Source organism: Passer domesticus, chromosome 2 (assembly GCF_036417665.1).
Source record: "Passer domesticus isolate bPasDom1 chromosome 2, bPasDom1.hap1, whole genome shotgun sequence".
Taxonomy (NCBI): domain Eukaryota; kingdom Metazoa; phylum Chordata; class Aves; order Passeriformes; family Passeridae; genus Passer; species Passer domesticus.
Window position 1 is genome coordinate 123,373,545 of NC_087475.1, and position 22,788 is coordinate 123,396,332.

General features: G+C 36.3%; 1 protein-coding gene across 6 annotated transcripts in view; it reads left to right on the forward strand.

Moving 5' to 3' along the window:
* DCAF6 (DDB1 and CUL4 associated factor 6) overlaps window positions 1–22,788 on the forward strand; it is a 73,447-nt gene that overhangs the window by 10,499 nt on the left and 40,160 nt on the right. For 5 of the 6 annotated variants that reach the window (XM_064411088.1, XM_064411084.1, XM_064411083.1 and 2 more), the window contains exons 2-10: window positions 4,033–4,094; window positions 10,382–10,474; window positions 13,084–13,269; window positions 16,601–16,714; window positions 17,781–17,916; window positions 18,770–18,984; window positions 20,295–20,388; window positions 21,686–21,805; window positions 22,018–22,263. In XM_064411088.1, coding sequence (XP_064267158.1) covers window positions 4,033–4,094; window positions 10,382–10,474; window positions 13,084–13,269; window positions 16,601–16,714; window positions 17,781–17,916; window positions 18,770–18,984; window positions 20,295–20,388; window positions 21,686–21,805; window positions 22,018–22,263 — 1,266 coding nt within the window. The remainder of the gene's footprint in view (window positions 1–4,032; window positions 4,095–10,381; window positions 10,475–13,083; window positions 13,270–16,600; window positions 16,715–17,780; window positions 17,917–18,769; window positions 18,985–20,294; window positions 20,389–21,685; window positions 21,806–22,017; window positions 22,264–22,788) is intronic. The other variant, XM_064411087.1, reaches the window with a different exon arrangement.

Genomic DNA, 22,788 nt, shown 5'->3' on the forward strand with positions numbered 1-22,788 from the left:
TTAATACCTAAAGCTCATTACTTAAGCCTATCTTAGGATTTGAGTACAGGCTTGATTAGCACCCAGTTATTTGATGCTGGCTGGTTAGTAGCAAAACTCAGACATATTAAAATGGCAAAGAAGTCTCTTTGTAGACAATAAAAAATATTTTGTGTTTTCTTTCTAGTGTTCATTCTTTCAGGCTTTGTGATGTATCATTATGAACAAAGAATAATTTTAGTTATCTGCTTTGAACTTAAACTATAATGAAATAGTTGATCATAGTCTCTTGAAAAGTAGTCTTTTAAACATTGACAGAGCTAAGAGTTATAATTTTTTGGCATTTTTGCAGTACTGCAGAAGAGTGAAGAAATATAACACAGAGCCTTGCTCGAAGGATTGGAGATCACACCCATGGATTTGGTTTCTGGCAGTACTGCTGGTTCACTCTTTCCTTTGATAAATTGCTTGAGCCTATGTCACAATGACTATAAAATAGGGCCAGTGTTGGCCTACATAGCTAACAAGGGATTTTTAGGGTAGTAATTTATCTTCAAGAATTTTAACTTACCTTGATGAAAATTAATTCAGTGCTTATTGTGTATAGTCCTGTTTGCTTTATGGTATATGGAGAATTCTGGTTGCTAGAAAAATTGTGGTTAGATGTGGATCAGAAGAGTTTGATGTAGTTAATCCAGCAAAATGAGCTATATACAAATGGGGTTACTTCAGAAATGCCTAAACTGTACCTTGGAAAACCAAGAGAAGTTTTGAAATGCACTCAAGGTGCAGGATAACATGTGCTCTGCATTGGGAACAGATGCTGGCTCCATTTCAGCTTTAAACTAGGGCATTCCAAATGTCACAGCGAGCCAGCGCTGAGGGACTTGGCCTTGCAAAGAGCCAGCTTGATATAAATGAGTGTTCATTTGATAAATGGGGTCTATTACTGAATAAGGGTTGTCTTTTAATGTCTTATCCTATGTTGGTGCTGCTTTGGATCAAAGTTAAGTTAATATTTCTGTGGAGCACAAGTGTGCTTTAAAGCTAAATCTTCATCACTAAATGATCTGTACTTCTTCAAGGGGAAATTTTGGAGCCCAGTTTTAAATATATGAAGGTTTTGCATGCTTGAAGCGTCTAACTTGTGTGCTGTCATCAGTTCTGAAACAACTTTGACTAAGTTACTTACAAAAGAAAGATATGTGTGTCTCTGCCAAAACAGGCACATAGAAAGCACCTGATCAGCAATTCTTAAACTGAGGATTGTGACCTAAATGGTGTCGTGAGGACTGTGAGTGGGGAGTGCAAGGGATGCTGTTTTATTTTGGTATTGCTCCCTGAAGTGAGATTAGAGCTCTGCCCAGACACCCAGGCTGGGTAATTCTCCAAGTGGGAGTTGCAAGGCAGCGTTTGGCTTGACCTTGTGCACAGTGGATGTTTTGAAGAAACAAAGTTACAAAGAAACAGCTGCAGCTTCTCATTCACCTGCTTTCTCATATTTAAATTTGTATCATGAACGACTCAAGGTGGGGCTTCTTTCATACACAGAATGGTCCCTAAGTCTCCAGCTTCGAAAAAAATTATTGATCACTGCACTGAGAGTTTCACTGTACCTTGAGGCTTCAGTAGTGCACAATGTTTGGTGAGAATAGGTGCATGGCTAAAAACTGAGAATATTGTTGATCATTGTACTGAGAATAGCACTGAACCTTGAGGCTTCACTTGGTGCATAACTAGTGCATTGGCTCGACAGCTTTGCAAATTTCAGCTATGTAAACACAGGGTGCTCATCACAGCCATTTGAAATTTCACAGGGCTTATTTTTTTGTTTTGCTTTACTGTGTTCTTGTTAGCAAATTCACCTCTAGCAGTTTTGAACAAACCCCATGTGTCCAGTGAGATAACCTTGGTGATGACAGCTTGATCACTTGATCCATGTCCTAGGCCTTATTTGAATATAGGAAACAATATATTGAAGCACCTTCACAGAATTCTCAGCAAGCACCTGCCTGTTGCTCTGCAGACATCACCTCGTTCCATGTGTATTTTGTGCACGTGGTGCAATGCCCAACAATCGTGCACTGCTATCAGATTTTTTTCTGTTCTACAATGAAAGCATGATGGGTCTGGCAAACACTGTATTTTTGTGTTGGTCTGTGGAGTATACAATTCTTAATTAAATTGTCCTATTGGAGGTAGTGCATTACTGCTCTGTATTTTGCATTACAGGGGCACCCCAGAAGCAAATTTTAAAGTTTGTTATGCAAAGTGATACCCGAGCATGCACCAGGTGATATTTCACACCTCAGCATTCACATTTACTTACAAGCAATTGAAAAAATCAAATTAACTTCAAAGTAGGAATCTTCATTTAAAACACAGAAATCATTTGACTGGAGGGGGGAAAATGGGTAAGGAGAAGTGGCAAAGAAAGCATAGTGACCTAGGTTGGTGTGTATTCCTGATTGAAGAATGCATATGTTCTTGCCAGTAGAGCACGATGCATAAGATGTCAGTATTTTAATTTTTCTCTAATTATGATTATTCCTGGTTAATGGAAATTGTAGCACTGGAGATGTCACAACTTCAGTGTTTATAAAATAGGGCATGAGGGAAGTCTGGCTTTTATCTTTTTAAAGCTGGCTCAGGCGTGCTTTAAATGCAAGTACTGTATAACCATTTCACCCACTAAGTACCTCCTCTTGAAACAGAGAAAATACTTTGCCAAAGTATGATCTTCATCTAATATGGTACTTCAGCTGTGTTATGAGTGATATTTGAATTTTGGAGGTGGCTTCTAGTTGCAGCAACTCTGAGGTATCTAGCCAAGACCTTTTGATGGAGGGAAAGCTGTAGGAACATTGGATGGGGTGCAGGAGTTGGTGCTGCTGGAAGGATGTCCTGGCCTTGGAGGAGGGAGTGGGGCAGGGCTGCTCAGTGCCTGCTTCCAGACAGGTGGTTGTGAGGGACTAGGTGTGGATATCAGCTGTTCTTTTGCAGGACTGGAGAACGTATAGGAGAAATAAAAAGCATTCAGAGGAAGCAAGTGGAGAGAGGAGAAACTCCTTTTCTAAATATGTGCTACACTGCCAGAGACAGCACTGACATGGCTCTGCCTTGAGCTGAGCCAAAGGAAGCTCAGAAACGTAGGATTTTTCAGATGTGGATTCTCTTGCTGTTCTTTTCCTGATTCTAGGTTTTTAAGGTTATTTGTGAGTGAATTTCACAGTTACATATTTGGAAACAGTGCAGCCTGGCATAGGCCTACAGTCTGATGCTCTTACCTGGAATTTTGTTCTGACACATGTACTACTAGAGAATTTAAAAAGGGCTAATGGTCCTTGAGTTAAAGAGCTTCTGGGATTGAAGTTAAAAATATTAGGTTTACCAGTATTTTTCTTTTCTGAGAGTGCTTTCTGGGGAATATTAGGTTCAGTATAACCTGAAAGTTGGAGCCATGTAGTTCAGGAAAAGACCACAACTTTGTCAATATACTTCAGTTTTCCCTCTTCATGTGTTTAGTACAGTAGTGTTTTTGAGTGTAGTGGTAAAATCAGTTTGTACATAGAGTGTAAGGACATGAAAGTTCCTGGGGCTTTGTCTTCATATGTGTTTATAGATTTCACCTTTATCCTTCATCTCTTCTTTTCACATAATTTTCATGAAATGGAATGTTACTGGTCTGAAATGTTAATTTTCCAAATGCAAAGGTTGTACTGTTTGAACTATGGTATATTTGCTCCCTCTCAGCTAAGTGAAGCAAATAACCACAGGATTAATTTCTGTTTTCTTGCTATTAGAGGGAGCATCAGCCTGTGAACCTGTGAAATGTTCGTTTTGCCATTTCTGCACTCTTATGAAAGGTGGTGGAAGAACCAGTAAATGTCTTGCTTGTATTAGGATTTGTAAAATGAGAACCATATGAATTGTTCAAGATTTAAATTTGTATACTCCTTCTTCACCGTTTAGGTTTTTACCTGTGAATGGTCATTAGCAGGTTATAACTACTTCAGTTTTTAAAAATTATGTAATTGGTATTTTTCTTCACAGGGAGAAGAGAATTTATCCAAAGATTAAAACTTGAAGCAACCTTGAATGTGCATGATGGATGTGTAAGTCACCTGTTGCTTTTTTTATTTGTTAAAAATTGTTAAATTGTGATTTTGTTGCCATGGTAATAGTCCCTCAGCTTAAGAAGGCATAAATATCTTACATTTGTGTATTAAAGCTGAGTAGGACCACTCTGGTTGTTGTGATTTACATCTGAATATCTTGCTATTTGTTTCTTCTTGAATATCTGACACTTTTACCTTTGAAGGAAAATAAAATCCCAATCCTGTATCTTAATGTTGTGTATACTGCTGATTGAATTAATCTTTTCTGCCATTTAAACACATTCCTATCTTTTCAGTTAGGACTCATCATAAACCTTGAAATGAAGTTTTTTTTTTTGTTGTTGTTGTTATACTGTTTAGAATTAAAAATTTATTAGTGTTTTGAGTGATTTCTTTTCCAATTTCAGAAAGCAAATCATCAAGTGCTACATGCTGACTTATAGGCAATGAAAACAAAAATAAGCCTTCCTGAAAGGCTTATTTAAATATTAATATTAATTTTTGAAAGGGGTCCAAATATTTTAAAACATATCCTTTTAAATAAAGCTTTTACCTAAACTAAGATCAGGACAAAGAGGCTGCCTTGTTACATTTGAGGATTAGAGCAGAACTTCATGGTTGTTAAAGCATTTATTTTAGAAGATGTCTGGAAAATGAAAGTATTCTATAAAAAATGAAAATGTATGTGCAGCTTTCATATTTTAATGCATATTTCTAAAACTGTACAAACATAATGATTATTTTAGCTTGAGTTGCTTGGACTTTTAATTAATTGAGGAGCAATATAATTTTTAACTAACACAGTAGTAGTTTTAAGGAACAGGTGGTGTTAACATCCAGCCTTCTCAAGATCAGAAGTATGATTTTGATGTGCCTGTGTTTTTGTGAGCCTGCAAAGTCTGGGAAAGGCCAGGATTAGAATTGCTCTGTATAAAATGTGAGCTACTTTTCCTGTGCTGACTACATTATAAGTTTAATGTTCTGGTGCCTGGTGTTGGTGTAATGAAACAAATATGTACATTTCTCTTTTTTCTTTCAAGAAATGTTACAAGAATGATGATGTAAGGTCTCTTCCAACCCAAACAATTCTATGATTCTATGTCTATTTAGTAATTTTTATATTCAAGATTGTAACAGTGATACTTTGCTTCCAAATTTCTTCTCTAAGTAATTTTTCATCTCCTAAAATACTTAAAATTAAATGTTAAAAGTTTCTTTTCCTGACATTGATTAGGGCTTTTTATTTAATTTTTTCTTTATTTCCTTGCAAAAAAAGTAATTTTTTGCTATTAAAATAGAACACAGGAAAACACTATTTGTTCACTATTTGTTAAAAATTAAGTGATTGATCTTTACTTCAGTTATCTGCCTCTGTGTCATGTAATAGAAATGGCAGATTTGGTGTTGGCTGTTGATTTTGCTTTAATCTACCAGATGGATATTTATTTGAAAACTAATTTTGATTGATTGTGTTAGCTTTGAAAGTATGCTTTAACATATGGCCTAATTGTTTTAGAGGGTGGAAAATGCTTTAATTGTAAACTTACAACATTATTTGCAGGTGTTTAAAGTACTACAGTACTAAAATACTACAGTTTGAAAAAATGTCTTTAGAAGTTAAATTTGCTCAGAATTCTCCACCTTTAAGGAATGGGCTATTGGGAGTTCTTACCTCATTTACTGTGTGGTCTTTTGCAAGGACACTTTTAAGGCTAACAACCACTCAGTATAATTTCTTACTATTTGTTTTTAAAAATTCTGTGACATAAATCACATAAATAAAATTACAATGCTTGTACTGATTAAACTCCTTATTACCATCATTGCTAATTAGGCTTTTTTTTTCTTCCCATAACTATTGACTCAGTATGCATTTCAAATGTAGGGAGTGAATGCAATATTGTCCTATTAAAAGGAGTTTCTGGGTTTGGTTTTTGGGTGTTTGGGATTTTTTTAAGAAAAGTTGGATGGCAGGGGTTTGGGGCTTTGTTTGGTTGCTGTTTGATTGATTGGTGTTTTTAAGAATTTTTCATTGTTCTGTTGAATAAGTTGTGACTTATATTTTCTATATAAAGCATGCTGTGTAATTGGACACGGTGGACAACTTACTTAAGGCAAGAAATTTTTTTACTAATTGAGGATAAAAGTAAAATCCAAGTTTCTACCTGTAAGACAGAAGAGATCCTGTGGGAGATACAACTGTGTGTATAATCATACCCAGGCAGGATATCTGTGAAGAAGGGAATATTCCATGAATTACTTTACATATCCATGCTTTTGTAACAGTAATATTACCATAACACCTTATGTTTAAAATCTGAGTATTTTCACCTCAGTTCAGGGACAATTCTCTTTGAAACAGTCCCATTTTCCCCTTGGTTTGAAGACACAGTTTCTAGCAGTAGTGTGTGAAGTAATTGAATTGGTTCTACAGAATTATTAATGTCTGCCAGTAGCCTTATCATCCTTCCAGGGCAGGATTTGCCTCTTTCAACAAGGTTCACATGGTCAAATTCAGTAAGATCATTTGTGTGCCAGAACTTGCCATTTTCTGTGTTAGCTGTAAAGGGAGCTTAAAAAGATGAGGAAATGTACAGAGGTAGGTGAGCTGTTCTGTATGAAGTGATTAAATCCAAAGGAGAAATGTTGAAAGAGAAGCAATCTAGACCAGCAGCAATGAAGTGAGGAAAGTAGAGGATAAAGAAACTCTAAACCATATTGAACTGCAGTAAAAATACAGATTATTTTCTCCCCTGTTTGGTCCTGTGAAAGCTGAGGAACGTTGAAATGCAGGATGTAGATGAAGCATTTGACGTGATTAAATATTGCATTTTGAATTCAAGAATATTACCTGAAGGAGTAATGCTTATTTCTATGTACAGGCATTGAGATCAATAACAAAGCAGCATCCTTCATGGCATTCATCTCCTTCAAGATGGCACTGGGGCACAAGTCCTTTTCAGATGTACTCCTCAAAGCCAGGCTTAAACCAGTATAGGCAGTTTGTGTTTTGTTAGAAACAATTTTCACTTTGTACTCCACAGATGAAAAACACTGCCTTTTTTACCCCCTTTTTTGCTTGGGGGATATTTCTGATATTCTGGATATCTCCAGAATATTTTATTTAATATAAATAAATAAATATTTTATTTATTTTCTTCTATTTTTGTATTTTGTTGATCTCTTCTGTTCACAAAAAAGTTGATTCTGAGATCACTTTGCATGGAAGTGAGGACTTTGTTTTTTGGTTTTTTAAGGATTGGCTGCACTGCCTCAGCATTGTCTTTGAGGAAAACACAGAGATAGTAAATTTATATCTGACTAATTGACTAATGAATCAAAAGTGCTCTCTGACTCCTTGCAAGGCTAGATGAGTGACAAATAAAATTATGTACAATTAATAATGTGGAGTCCTTAATAGAAAAAAGCCAATTTCACACCCTTTGGTTTTTCTTAGCTTGTTAGTAATTGTCTGTCATTTGTGTTTGATGTATCCTTTCTTCTGGGTCTGACACCCTTTCCCAAGGTTTCCAAACTCTCAGAATAGTAACTGTTATATTATACTTTTAGTTGGGTGTTGAGTGGCAGTGCAGATAGTACAATATGTAACTTTTTCAAAATAAAAAGCAATTTTCTAACCCATTCTTGTTTTGCATTATAGTTTAGTAGTTTACTACCATGGAATGAGAAGAGAACTTTTCAAAATTCTGGGTTTTTAGTGATCCATATGCAAATTTATTTGGGTTATTCGGTGTTGGTCTGTAGGTTGTACTAAACACTGTGTATATGGACTGGAAAGTCTCTGTAAAAAACCCAAACCAAGCTGATTTCACTGAAACACTTTTTTACTTTTTGAGTTCCTTGTTGTCAGCAATGCTGAGAAGGTGATTGGGTACAAAATAAAAAAGTCTGTTTAGTTACAGACCCCTAGTAACTTGGTGATGTCATCTTACTTCAGGATTATTTTTGAACCAGTTTTGGTCTGGGCAGGGTATATTGAAATTGCTCAACTGAGGCAAGCATTGCAATGAAATTGGAGTTTTAGAGGAGAATGATTGGTGTCTTGTGTAGACTTCTGATGCTGCAATTTAGATAATCTTGTCTCCCTTTTGCATCTTCAGTATTTATCTGCTTTGCTGTCCTTCAGATTTTGGGTTTGTACATAAATATACACATCCACCCCCTCCATTTGTGTAACTTTTTGTGCTAACTTTTATTTCTTATATCATGACTTTAAATTTTTCAGTAGCTTCCTTGTTTTTTCAGTGTTTCATTCTTATTTCTATTCCTGTATTCTTACATTAGCATTTTGGTTTCTTTAGGGCAGTGATAATAATACTTTTCTGCCTGAGAGGAAATGTAGATGAAAATAAACATTGTTGGGTTGTGTATTTGCCCTCGCTGTAGTGCTGTGCAATGTTTCACAACATTTAGAGTACAGCCATTGTCAGGACAGGTTATTTCAATGATAGATGGTTCTGGGGGCTAGTTGAAATTGTGGTTCTTGGTGATTGACAGCCAGAGTTATAAAATCATAAGAGTAGCCATGCAAGGTCATACCAAAGCTCAGTGGAGCCTGATAACTTGGCCCTGAAAGTGGCCAGCACATATTTTTGAGGGAAGTTGAGACAGGGCAAGCAGACAGTATTTGATGGGTGTTCTGGAGAACACATCATGCTTTAATGGGTAGATAGAGGTGGAAGCTGCACCTTTGTTTCTGATAATTTTTCATTTCTCTTTGATGAATATGTATATCCTTCCACTTCTGGTGTTTAGGGTGTTCCATAGCAATGATTTCCATTTTCATTAAAAAGCCATGTGTCATTGAATTGTTTCATTTAAGGCCTTCCATTTCCTGTACTGTGAAGATCCACAAAAATTTTTTTTTTGCTTTTTCCATGTCATTCATGTTCTCATAAGCTTCTATCGTTTCTCTTCCCTAGAGCAGTACCAATTATTTGCTTGTGCAATAAAGTGCTAGATATCTGTGAGCACTCCAGTAATTGCTTGTCATCATTTCTCTTTCCAAGTGGGCAGTAATAGAAATGGAGAATACAGGAGTGGGATACGAACCAAACTGCGTAGTGTGGGACATGTGGGATTGCCATGCATGGATGTATACCCTGCTCTTCTGTGCATTTCCTAATAAATCCTAACAATATCTGACTGCTGCTGAGCACTGAGCCAGCCCTGGCATAGGCATGTTTGTTTAACACCAAGATCTCTCCTCAAGTTCCTCCACCTGAGAATATCAAGGTGCTGTTTTCCATGTGATCCACCTGAAACTGCTAACTCTGATTTTGCAACTAATCCCCACTCAACTTGCCTTTAAAACAGCAACTAGAATGGGTGTATTTCTTTTAAACAAAAATTATTTTTATTGGGGAGGGGGGACTCAGAGTGAAACATTTGAATTAAAAAAAAAAAAGCATAAGAAAATAATTCAGAACAAAGTGGGTTTTTACCAATTCTGTAATCCAGTCTGGTACATCACACTAAGGCAGCTGTTCTGCCAACAGAACCTAGCCAGCAGAAAATGGTGATGGCTGCAGTTTGACACTTGAAGGTATTTTAGAGGCTTACTTGAAATAACAATGGTCTTGCATGCAGTCTTTGGTGCTTGTGCATGAGCTGCTGCTTGGAGGATACCTTTTGAGCTTCCTGGATTTTGAGTGCTTTCACAGCTTTGTTTCACTGACACATTATTAAGCACAGTCTTGTGAAAAGGAGAATTGATAAGGAAATGTATTGTAAAGCTCTCCCAATACAATTCTGTACCTCACTGTAGGATTCTTCTTTCCCAGCATACTCACACTTTTCTAAAGGGATCTGGGATGCATTCTGCAGTGCTTTTCCCTGAGAAGGTGTGGTCACTGAAAAGTGCAAAGCCATGGATGGTCAGAATTTGGATATGGTGAAGATAAAATAATGAGAGCACTGTGATGCCCTCCAGTTCAAATTCAGAGAACTCTCTATGGAGTAGATTTGGTACATTAAAGCACCTGAGTGTGTAAAATTGTGGCTACCGTGGGAAGCTTAATTTACCTGATGAACTCTTGAGGAGCAGAGGGAGTAATTGAGATGCCATAGGTGAAGCAGGTGATTCCCTTATCAATTTGTTTTAAAAACACAATTTTATTTTTGTGCTAGCTGCTTAGAAATTACATCGTTTCAGTTGAATTTGTTAACTCCTATTTCTGTAATGTTGGATGAGTACTGATGTTTTAATACAGTGAAAATGGAATTAATAGAAGTCTAAACAATTTTTTTTTTAATTCATGCAGGTGAATACAATTTGCTGGAATGATACAGGAGAATATATCTTATCTGGTTCAGATGACACCAACCTGGTCATTACTAACCCCTACAGCAGAAAGGTAGGTTTGTTTCTGGCTGCTTGGTCATTTTCAAATAGGATGCTAGTATTCTAGCAAATTCATCCTATTTCAAATAGGATGCTAATTCAAATTAGTATTTTTCAAGGCATTAAAAGGTTTTTTCAAAATATCAGTTTTCAGATATTCATTATTATGCAAAAAAAATAATATCATGCACTTCTTAGTGTATATAAATGGGACTAAAACTTCACAGTACTTTAAAACCTGAGAGTTCTAATCCTTTGTGACATTGGTATTATCCCATTTTACGGTACATGGCCAGGCACAAAGAGAACATGGTCTCACCACAGATTAGTGTCAGGAACAGCAATAGGATTCAGTAATTCTCATGAAATCTTGTAGTCAGATAAACTGTTTTCCTCTCACTTTTAAAATACTGTATTTTTTGCTCTGTGTAATGTACTGTACGTAATGGCTTTCTGTGTAATGTTATTGGGGTGCCAATCTTGATTAAAATAGTTCACTCCAATGAAAACCACATTGCCTTGTGTGTGCCTGCAAGAGGATGGAGAATAATTTGTACTGAAATAAGGGTTGCAATGCAGCTGAAAGACTCCCAGTAGTGCCAGCTGGCATCCATCAGGTAGTGGGACTGTCCCACACCATTCTCTTGAAGGAACTGCTGATAGTTTGGTAGAACAGATGCTCTGAGCTGTGTCCTCTCAGAGGCTGACAACTAAACCCCCGAGGATATGCTCAAAAATTACATGTGTGGGAGAAACAGAAGGTATGGTGGAAGAGAGTTTGAGTAGAAAATAATAGTTTGCTTTCCTGAAGAGTTGTGGTGGTTTGGAGTGTTGCCTGTACCTATAGGTAAGGCCCTTTTGCTCACCTCTCCAAATAAGCCAGAGCTTCCAAAGTTCATCTCTTCCTTCCAGTTATGGTGTCAGCCTGACAAAGTTCAGATCAGTGTCACTAGGTAGGGTTTCTCTTGGACTGGGAGGTCTGCTGGAAAAGAGGTATCCAAGACACCTGTGAAGTGGATGATGGATATATTCCAAAGTGAGTGTTGGTGGAGTGACTTGCTGAGTAAGAATTTTTCATGCAAATAAAGGATGCTCAATGTTATTTATTGTGCAGAGTTCATTTTAATACCCTACTATGGGAAATTGCTCATTATAAATTTTATACATTAAAATATTGTAATATTTAAAAGGTGCTGCAATTTAAAGCTTTATGCTTTCATGGGACAATTTTTTCCCTCTGTTGAGTACCATTTCTCTACTTAAGCCTAATGAGGAATATGGGAGATCTTTTGTTTTCTTTTTTTATTTTTCACAGTTAGCTGAGTTATTTATTTTTTGTAACAGCAGAGGAGATGAAAAGATGATTTTTAATTTTTTTTTCCCCCAGTACATGCAAATGCAATTAAAAAACAGCAGGTACCAGCAAGAAGACTCAATAATCAGTGTTATTCCTGAAATGTACTAGAGATGTGATTTTTAATGAGTGTTACAATTATGTTAGCTTAATTTTTTCTGGCTTGAGTAAGAGGATCTAGACAGGAAAAGGTAGCAAATTGGTATTAGAACTGTGTTGTAATTCTGTCATCTTGGCAAATAACCTTATTACCATATTTTCTGTTATCTAGGTAGAGTAGCAAAAATAGACTTCAGGCACCAATATTTTGTATCTTTCAGAATATGCAGATTCACTGTTAAACTTTCTTAGTGGGAATTATTTAAAAGGTGTGAAATAGCACTTCTGAACTGTTAGGCATGAGCTGCTACTGAGGAGAAACTTCATTTGCAAAACACTTCCTTTGATTAAGTTAATTGAGTGGAAATTTGGAAGTAATTTTCATACTGTAAACAACTTGGTGAGTATTTCTTTCCTAATGGGAGTGGTGAAAATGCAGTTTGGTTCAAGTGCTGCAGATGGGAGAAATAAGAATATAATGTTTACTTGTTCATGGGAAAGCATGTGGAGGTTTTTTCAGTTTTGGTAAACTAAGTATGTGAGGAAGGATAAAGAGTCACCACAAAGTGTTTAAAATCAGCTGTGATAGTGAAGTAAATCATATGTTTCTCTGCTTTAATGTTGATGAATGAGAGTCTAAGTGAAATCCTGGTTTATTACCCTGTATAATGAAGTTCTTAAATGTTTATTTATTTTTGGCTGGTTTCAAAACATTCTTCCTTTAGAGTGATTTTAAGAGTAACATGAAATTTTAAAGTCTACAAAGTTGGCTTGGATTGCAGTGCCTTATTGTTTTTGATTTACAATATCCCAGATCTTCTAAGTCTCTCCTCACTGAGTGGCTGCACCATCACCCTGACTAATGTTTCACCTTGAGAAACCTGATGTGCTCTGGAACCAGCATTACAAAAACAAAGGTGGCAGCTGATTTCCAGCCCTTGCATTTTGCAGACTGCTTCGTGCAAGTGCCTGAGCAAATCTCTCTTGTAGACCACGTTGTTCTTAGAAGAAATTTGGTGCAAAGGCAGCCTCTCTGTTGTGCTGTACTGAACTGTAGGTCCCTGGCAGCCTGTGCATAACTGGGATTTCACAGTCTGAGTTTTTTCCATCCTTTATTTGCTTGGAAAACACTGACCTGCTGCAGCCTCCTTTTTTTCTTTGTTCTTTAGGTTCTCACAACGATTCGCTCAGGACACAGAGCCAATATTTTCAGTGCAAAGTTCCTACCATGCACCAATGACAAACAGATTGTTTCTTGTTCCGGAGACGGAGTCATTTTCTACACGAATGTTGAACAGGATGCAGAGACCAACAGGCAATGCCAGTACACCTGCCACTATGGGACTACCTACGAGGTACCTCCTGAAATAAATCATAAGTTTAAGATGGGTAAAATATGTATTTTATTGTATTGTTGCCCAAGATTTTAACCAGATTGTTGAAAACTTTGTTTCAATGCAGTGAGAGTTACAGAACATTTCTTCTGTCTTTTTGAATTACTTTTTTTATCCCATTTAAAAAGTGACTTGAACAGATAAATGTGCTGTCTAAATTACATTGAGAACTTTGCAAAAAGTGGTACTATTAAGACCATTTTACAAATATGAATTCATCTTCACTGAATGAATATTCTGCAGAGCAAAACAGATTAAAATTGAGCTCTGAATTTCTTCCTGAAGTAGGATGGGGGAAGTGACTGTTTTGCATTTTTATTTTTATTCTTCCCCCTCTGCCCCTCCCCTCTTCCCTGAACTTTTCAGCAGTTTAATGCCTTTTTCACAATTTAGATCCTTCTAACAAATGCTTAGCTCAGCATGTGTGAACAACTTAATCTGAAAAATTATTTTACAGTTGTAGATAATTTTTCTATTGTGTATTCTAGTTAACTCTTTAGGTGTAAATTTAGCCTCTGTTTTCAGTCCTCCCTTGGAAGTTTTGTTCATATAAATAAGGCAAGTGAGGAAGCAAAGTATTACTTAAGTTAGGAGGATAATAAGATTTATTGCTCAATCTGCTTCTTTTAAATAACAGCAAAAGCTGCTGCTTGCAAAACTTACTATGCTTAAAATAGAAAAAAATGTAATTTTTGTGGTAGGTTATAAATGTTCGTGTTTCTTTCCTATTTATTTGTTGGGGCTTTTTTAATACTACTGCAGTACACACACAGGGGAAAAAAATCCCAAATCCAGTGGTTTTTTATGTATTCAGCTCAGATTTCATAGCAAGCTTTTAGATCATTTTCTTTGCATGTTTAATGAACAAAATCTTTAAAACTTCTCGTAAAAAGAATTGGAGTGTGTGAAAAAAGAAAGTGGCTGAAATACTGCCAAAGTTAATTTTTGTCCCTGTAGTAAAAGTGGTCTTATGGTTGTAATTACACCAATTACATTTCCCTGCTATATTGCACCATCAAAATGGTCTTATTTGGGATGATTTTTATTCAGCAATAATGTTAACAAGAGGGTATTATTGTTGTTTTGGTGGTTTTTGCTGCTTTTAAACACTGTTAATGGAAGGAATATTAAAACTTCTATATGACATTGGCTGTTGAAACAACTTTGTCTCTTTATGAAGTTATTTTTCTTATCCTGTTTTTGCACTGAGGCTGAGAGGTTCCTGGAGTGGGGAGATAATTTCTAAATATTGTGATGGTACTGCCCAGCTGTATGTAACCACATCATCATGTTAAATATAGAACTTTGACTCACTGGGTTCTCTAAATAACAAAAGCTAAAAGCTGCCCCTGAGGTACCAAGTCTAAATTTGAATGTGGTTTGGATATATTCAGCTCTTGGAGTTTGTGGCAGTTCAAGACGTTGCAAAAACGTGAAACGGGAATGTGGAAATTGGTGTAGATTGTTGTAAACTGTGAGATAAGTGTAAAATTGTTTTTAGTTCTGAGTGAGAATAGAATAAGTAGAGGGAGAGGCTCTTGAGACACGTTTCTGAAGAATTTATTGTTTGTACAAGGCCTTGACAAGTTTGTTTTTCCTCAGCCAAATCTTTTCTTTATTGCTCTTCATGTGAATTGCATTTCAGAAAGAGAATGTACTTTTATGAACACCTCTTACTTCCTTGTTTTAAATACAGTGATCATATAGCTACACACTTTTAAAGTTAAGTAGCAAACAAGTTTTTAGTTAGTCAAAAATCAATTTTATATATATATTTATAATGTGTACTTGTTGAATTTAAATGTAATAATTTTGACTCAATTATTGGAGCTTGCACTTCTCCATTTCTCTGGTTTAGTGCTTATAGAGTACTTAGGATGTTTGTGAACACTGGACATAAAAGTTGCCATGTGAAAGTTATATTGAATGGATAAGGTGAAATAGCATCAGTGTGAACAAACATAAAACACAGCTACTAAAAATAAGAGCTTGTCACATTCAAAACATTATTGGAGCAAAATGTTTTCACTGAAAGCTCTGCTAAATGCTGGAAGAATTTAGTGGACTGAAGAACAACTGCTAACATTTATAACTATACAAATAAAGTTAATTTGAATGAAGTATGTAGTGAAAAACAATCTTTAATATTTTACACTGATATATTGAGGAATAGTGGTCATAGCTCAGAAGTTTATTGTTCTATTGGTACTCAAACCATGGATTGTTCTGTAAGTTAAACTTCTTACTTGGCACAGCAAGCATTGTCTCAGTTACTGTGCTGAGCCTTACAAGAGAGGCTGAAGCCTTCAGCTGTTACCTTTGTAACCCCATTTCAGGTAGAGAGATTTGCAGATATCCATAAGTTACTTTTATTAAGAATTTTGGAAAGTGGGGTGATAAATCATATTTAAAATGTTAAAGAATCACATGCTCTGTGTTCCATGAATTTATTACACTATGAACTATTGTTGTTACCTTGTAAATTTCTACTGATAGTGTCAGGAGTGTAGGAAAATAAAAATACTGCCACAACATTCTCTGTTTTCTGTTCTAAGAGACTGAGTGTAAGTAAACTGGCATTTCCTGTGTGTTCACTGACCGGTGGAATTCAGACCATATTTAACATTATGGTCACTTGCCTTTTTATTTTGTCTTGAGGAGCCTTTGAGTGAAGCCATTCATGTGAGCCTCCATCTGAGCTGTCCCTAGCTGGAGAAGGGCTGAGTTTAGGAAAATGGTTCAGTACAGTGCTCTCTCTCAAAAAAAAAAATTTTTAAAAAAATTGCAGTGAGGAGGTAGCTTGGTAACAGCCTTTAATGCAGACTTGCTGCAGGGAACTTCCTAGGATGTAAAGGAATAGCCCAAGGGGAATAAAAGCCATTTAGTATTTTCAAGGCATTCAGACTTCTGAGGACTTTGTAATTGTCTCCTGTTACTTGATAGAGAATAAAATGAGCATTTGTTGAATTGTTGCAGTAAACTGATAAGTTATCTGAAAAGTGATTGCAGTAAATGTGTGTATTAAAAAATAATAGAAACAACTGTAAGCCTTGACCTATGGATATTTAATCTTATGTGATATTTAAAAGTTTCCTTTGACTTCAACTGTTCAAACCTTTTCTTGAAAATGAGGAAACACCATCAGTTTTTCAATTTTTCTTATTACGTCACTGGAAGGCTTGACTTGAGTCCTAACTGCCTTACTGCTGCTCCAAATATTGATGCTTTTATTTTTAAATTAGTGATATTTCTTGAGATATTAATAATTTTATTTTTTCTTTCTTTTGAACAGATTATGACAGTACCAAATGATCCCTACACTTTCCTCTCTTGTGGTGAGGATGGCACTGTGAGATGGTTTGATACTCGCATCAAAACAAGTTGCACCAAGGAAGATTGTAAAGATGTAAGAATGAAACCTTTTAATAAAGATTCCAATAATAATAATGATAACAATAATAACAACAACAACAACAACAATAATAATAATAGTTTTAGAAATAATAGATTTTCAGGGTCATTGGTGGAGATGGCAGTATGTTTCCCAAGAAACAATAAAAGTTTGGGGAGTATTTTTAAATTTTTCTTTTTTAATTTTAGTATCTCCTTTGGCATTTTTGTTTTTTTAAAAAACAAATTTATTTTATAAAAATGCTTTGGTGTGAGGTTTCAGATATGGTAGAAAATAATTGTCTGTTGAAATTGAATCTTTTAGTCTGGTCTACACTAATAAGGTAGAGTGCAAAAACAGAGGCAAAAAATGAGCCTTGAGAATCACCTGCAGCCTTGTATTCTTGAGCCTCCTTTGTCTCTCTGTAAGAAAAGATTTAGTAATGAATTATATTAGATTACTGGTATTACTAGTGTCCACTGTGTTTGCATTTTAGCAACAATTTTAATATTGAATTGAAACAAAATTACTGAAGTATGTATTGCTAGTCTTAATTGATTTTGTTCAGCCTTGTGCACATTTACCAGTTCTAGGGATTTCTTTCTTTTTTCTTCCCTTTACCCAGTTATCTTCCTGTAGATGGAACCTATTCTGGTCCTTTAATTCATTTAAATTGTTTCTGCATATTTAGTACTCTTCCACCTCTATAGTTACTGATTTTCCATAAGAAAATTCAAGTTGCAAGGTAGTTTATAAGTCTGTTTAGCTTATCTATTTTTAAATGTTTCTGTGTTTTTGTTTCGGTTAAGTTTCTTTTTCAGTTGTTCTGGTACCAGTTTTCTTTCCCTGATAGCTTTCCTTCTGTGCAGTGGCTTTTCTGATAACACATTTATGATCTGTCTTCAGAGGCCAGATGTATTTTCTCAAAATCTCCTTGACTAAGGGAGGGGCCTGTGTAGTAAAACAAACAAACAAAAAACCAACAAAAAAGCAACAACAACAAAAAGAAAACAAAAAGAGAATAATTACACTTCGAATGTTCAGAGCAATTATTTCAATGTTGCATTTTTGTGTCTTCCAGGATATTTTAATAAACTGTCGTCGTGCTGCCACCTCTGTTGCTATCTGTCCACCCATCCCCTACTACCTGGCTGTAGGCTGCTCTGACAGCTCAGTGAGGATCTATGACAGGAGAATGCTTGGCACAAGGGCAACAGGTAAGAGCCACACTGTGCAGTGAGCATTTCTACCCACTGGCAGTGCCCAATTCAGGTTATTTTCAAAATAGGTGGTGAATGACCCAAGTGTAACACTGCAGAAGTGTAACTTCCTTCTCTGGGAACTATGGTTTGTAATAGTAGAGTAACTTCAGTCTAATAATTGCTAATGCAGAAATCTTCAAAGAAGTGAACCTAATCTCTCCATGCATCTCAGAATGCATTGTGTAGAAAAGGACATTTTGTAATGTCTCTTATTTTGTCTTGAAATGTGTGATTCCAGGATTCCAAAAAGCCAGGGATTGCAGCCTCCAGTGCTCCACCTGAATTTTAATTAAGTTCTTGTCTTGTACTCTACCATGCTGGAACTTGATGCTTCTTATGGGAGGAGATCTTATGAATTCCATAATATCCTGCACTGTGCTTGCCTTTGTAGTGCAAAGGCACTAAATTCCTTTCTCATTTGTGTGTCGATATAGATTTGCACTATTGTTTTGTGGTTTTTGATTCTAAAAATTCTATTTGTGCCACATTTGATAGATAGCTTCCATACAACACCATGTGTGGGCGTGTGAGACATTTATATATATGTGTGTGTTTTCATCTTTTATTTTTTTGTAATGTACATGGAATTTGTAAACAAAAATAATAAAGATTGTAAAATCTGATATGTAATTCTCCAGATCAAAATTATAGCAGAAACTACAGGATACATAGATTTTCCCCGATTATCTTTCGTTGGAAGCCAAATAAGGGGTTTATTGAAGCTGTTGAAAATTTGCAATAGTAAATGTGTAATTATTTTCTTCCACCTCTCTTTCACCACTCTTTTTTCTTTTTTTTTTTAATAAAGGGAATTATGCTGGCAGGGGCACTGTTGGAATGGTGGCACGTTTTGTCCCTCCTCATCTCAACAACAAATCCTGCAGGGTAACATCCCTGTGTTACAGTGAGGATGGCCAAGAGATCCTTGTGAGCTACTCCTCAGATTACATTTACTTGTTTGATCCCAAGGATGACACAGCACGAGAACTTAAAGTCCCTTCTGCAGAAGAGAGAAGGGAAGAGGCAAGTGGTTAAGATGACCTCCTTTCATCTTTTATGTTTTATAGCTTGCAGCACACAAGAAATACCATCAGCTGTGTTACCCTTTAATCTGAAAATAATGTTGCTGATCATAGACTGAGGTGTGACAAGTAGATTGTCACAAAAATGGTGTGTTTTTAATACATATTTATGTATTTATTTACAATATTTTGTCACTCTGGTTTTCTTTCTTGCCTGGTTTCCCTCTTAGAGATGAGAAGGCATCTGCCTGAGCCTTGGGTCATAAGACCAGCAAGGCTGGCAGGTCACTCTGTGTTCTGTTACTTTTCATGCCATGAGAAGCATATTCCTTGAAATCAAGTATTAATACTTCTTGGTAAAAGTTATCATTTCCTGGCAGATATGAGGGAGTACAAGATGTTTAGATCAAGGAGGTGAGCCACTGTTATTGAGCAGTATTAAAATTTTCAAAACTCAAGCAAGTGTTATTGCTTGGGTATTTTTATTTCAGCCTGGCTTCAAGTTGTATAGAGTAGAAGAAATGAAAAGACTTCTTTTTAAATCTGCTGGTGGAGTCATGAAAGTTAAAACTTTGATATGCTTTCACCACAGGGCATTTAGTTTAAAATTTTCAGCAGTTTCTGGGTTGGCTGGTTGATTTTACTTGGTTGGGTTTGGTTTCTTTATTTTTGTTAAGGCCAGAAATATCCAGCCAATACACTTGACTTCAAACTCTGACCTGCCTTTCTAAATGAGCAAAGCACTCCCTGTTTCTCTTGAAGTTGCTGAAAATAACACCATCCATTTAGTGATTGTTTTATACTTCCTGCTGTAAAAAAAGTGTTTTAAAAACAAAATTAAGTTAAAAAATAAACTGGTGTTTATATACATAAAATATTCTTTTTTTAATGTCTGATTTTTTTTTCCTTTTGCTTAGTTACAAATCCACATTTTGCTAAACTGAAACTCTCATATAGTTTTTAATGTGAAGAGGTGAATATTTCTGCAGAATTCAGGCTGAATTTAAGGAAACCTTAATTATTATTGGTCACTATAGAAAGATTCATAACATGAAGTTAGTTTAAAATAAAAGCTGCATTAGTTCTGGGAATAATTTATTTAGGCTGTTAGGGCTAAAACTTGTGTATTTTGTTGATAAGTGTTGTGCTTATTCATGGATAGTCTGAACATAAGGCTGACGTTCTGTGTTTTGGTGACAGATATGAATTTAGGTGACTTAAGAAAATAGACATTTATATTTAGGCTAGAATTCTGTACTGTAGAACATAAATAGCTGTGTGATGCTTTTCTCTCTTTTTTCTCTCCCCCAGCTACGTCAGCCTCCCGTTAAACGTCTGCGGCTCAGAGGGGATTGGTCAGATACTGGGCCAAGAGCAAGGCCTGAGAGTGAGAGAGAGAGAGATGGTAAAAGCATTTGCATTTGAAGGGAGATTGTTGTCTTTGCTACTGTGTTTTGTTGGGGTTTTATTTTGGTTTGGGTTTTATTTTCCAGTTTTTCTGACGTATTCCCAAAATACGTGCTTCAGATTGTCCTTGTTTTAACAATCAGCCAAGCCTTAAGATGGTTTTCTTAGAGTTTAACACAGAGCTGCTATTATACAATGATTTTTAAAATTGAAAATATTGAAAATACTCTTACCAGAAAAATTATATTGTTTCAGTTAGGCTAATGTAAGTAAAGGAGAGCTTTTTTTCATTGTCATTACTCAGGGACTAACACCAGCACTTATTTCTTTTTTTCCCAGTCACACCTCATATGCTATCACAATTACAAATGAAATGTTCTTTAATGGTTACATGAGGGGACTGGAATTCAAAGCAATAGGATTCTAATATTTTACTTTTCATTTTTATAATGTCATTTAGTAATACAGGGTGGCTAATTTTTATGCTTATATTTTGATATTTATAATATACTAATCAATTGCTTGAGATTTTAGTAAAAGAAAACATTTCCAAAGCTATGCTTGTGTATCAAAAATTGGGATACCAAAGCAGGGCAGAGCCTTTTTTGTCACTCATCTTAATTTTCATCTAATAACATGTTTCTGTTTAAATCTGACAAGCTGTGGGATTCCATGTATTTGACTCTCGTTCCTTTAAATCTTCCTCCCTTTTCTGCCTACAGTTTCCATTTCCAGATTTTCTGTGCTGTTGTTCTCATTTTCCTGCTTCCCCAAACTAGAATAGAAGTGTCTGGGATTCTGTCCCTGACACAGGCAGTAGGAGATGCTGTTTAGGGAGAGAAGATGAGCCTGTCCTCTTACCTTAGTGTGTCTTTTTGCTCCTCCTGTACTTGGAATTACTGGATTACAAACACTGGGGGGTGTGATCCCATCTGCTCCTTTACAATCTGCATGTGGTTCTGTTGTCTGTGGGCTTCTGAAACCCTTTTTTTGAATATGTTGGTAATATTCCCTATGGCATCTTTAACCACCTTCAGTCTGTTTTCTTTCGCTGTTGCAATTCCATTTTTTAAGGTCAGAGCTGTACAGGAGGGGAATGAGGGATCCCAGCAGAGGGTCAGAGACCTGTACTGTGGAAATGAGGATAGACAGGGGCATTGGGAACAGGCTGAAGGTGACAATTTCTTGTGGGAGAAGGGGGTGAGGGGTGGTCTGCATTCCTGGAAGAAATGAGGGGGGAAAGGTACTTTTTTGGTAAACTTGCAGATAAAACTTCAGCACCACTTGTTCTACAGGGGAGCAGAGTCCCAATGTCTCCCTGATGCAGAGGATGTCAGACATGCTGTCAAGGTGGTTTGAAGAAGCCAGTGAAGTTGCACAGAGCAATCGAGGACGAGGAAGATCACGGTCCAGAGGTGATTTCCTTCTTTTCAACAACAGAAATTGTGTTTATAGTGGGTGTGCAGACTTGGAATATCAGCCTTTCCTAGGTGTAAATAAAATTTTAGTGCACTGAAGAACTGAGCACATTTATTTGCCTTAGGAATGATAGTGCAAAGGGATATTAGAGGCAGAGTAAGTTTACTTTTGAGCTCTTCTTGCTTTTTTGTTCTATTTTTAAACAAAGGTGGGACTAATCGGACTGATGCTCCTTCTACTAATAACATGGCACCTAGTAGAGAATCAGAAACTGCAATGGAAGTAGATGGTTCTGAACAGCTTCCATCATCTTCCTCTTCTACCATGTCAGCTCAAGCTCCTTCAACATCATCTTCGACAGAAAGCCCCCCTTCAACTTCATTACTGTCCTCTCCTGATAATGAACAAAGGCCTTCTTATGGGGCCTCAACTCAGCCTGTGCTGCATCAGTCTGGTGAGAAGAAATCCATCTTGTCATTGTTTGTGAAAAATAAGAAACAGTTGTCTTTTAGGATATTTTGGGTAATTGATCTCCATCTGTTTTCTTCCTTGCACATCCTTAATGAGACCTAGGTGTTTTATAGTTACCTAGTGGTTGCAGCTGTGGTTTAAAGAAAGAGTAAAATCATCAACTCTATACCTTTGTCTGAAAAAGAAATTTGCAAGAGGATCACCAGCATTTTGAAGTAGAAATAAAAAGTTTTTGCTTATTTTTTTCTAAACTTGCTGTTGTCTTCATGGGGTATAGTGTGACATGTTGCCCTCTTCCACTGGGATTTGGCTGTAGCAGCCTCAGTGCAATGAATAGCAGAACCTTTGCCTGTTAAAATCAGGGGAGGTAGGGAATGTCTCCTTCAGGAGGAACCTCCACCCTCAATGCTTCAGAGTCAGTATCTACCATATTAAACATCATTGCTTCAAACTATGTCATTAAAACTTCATGGGTTCCAAAAAGATAATGCACCAGAGAGGATTTCTG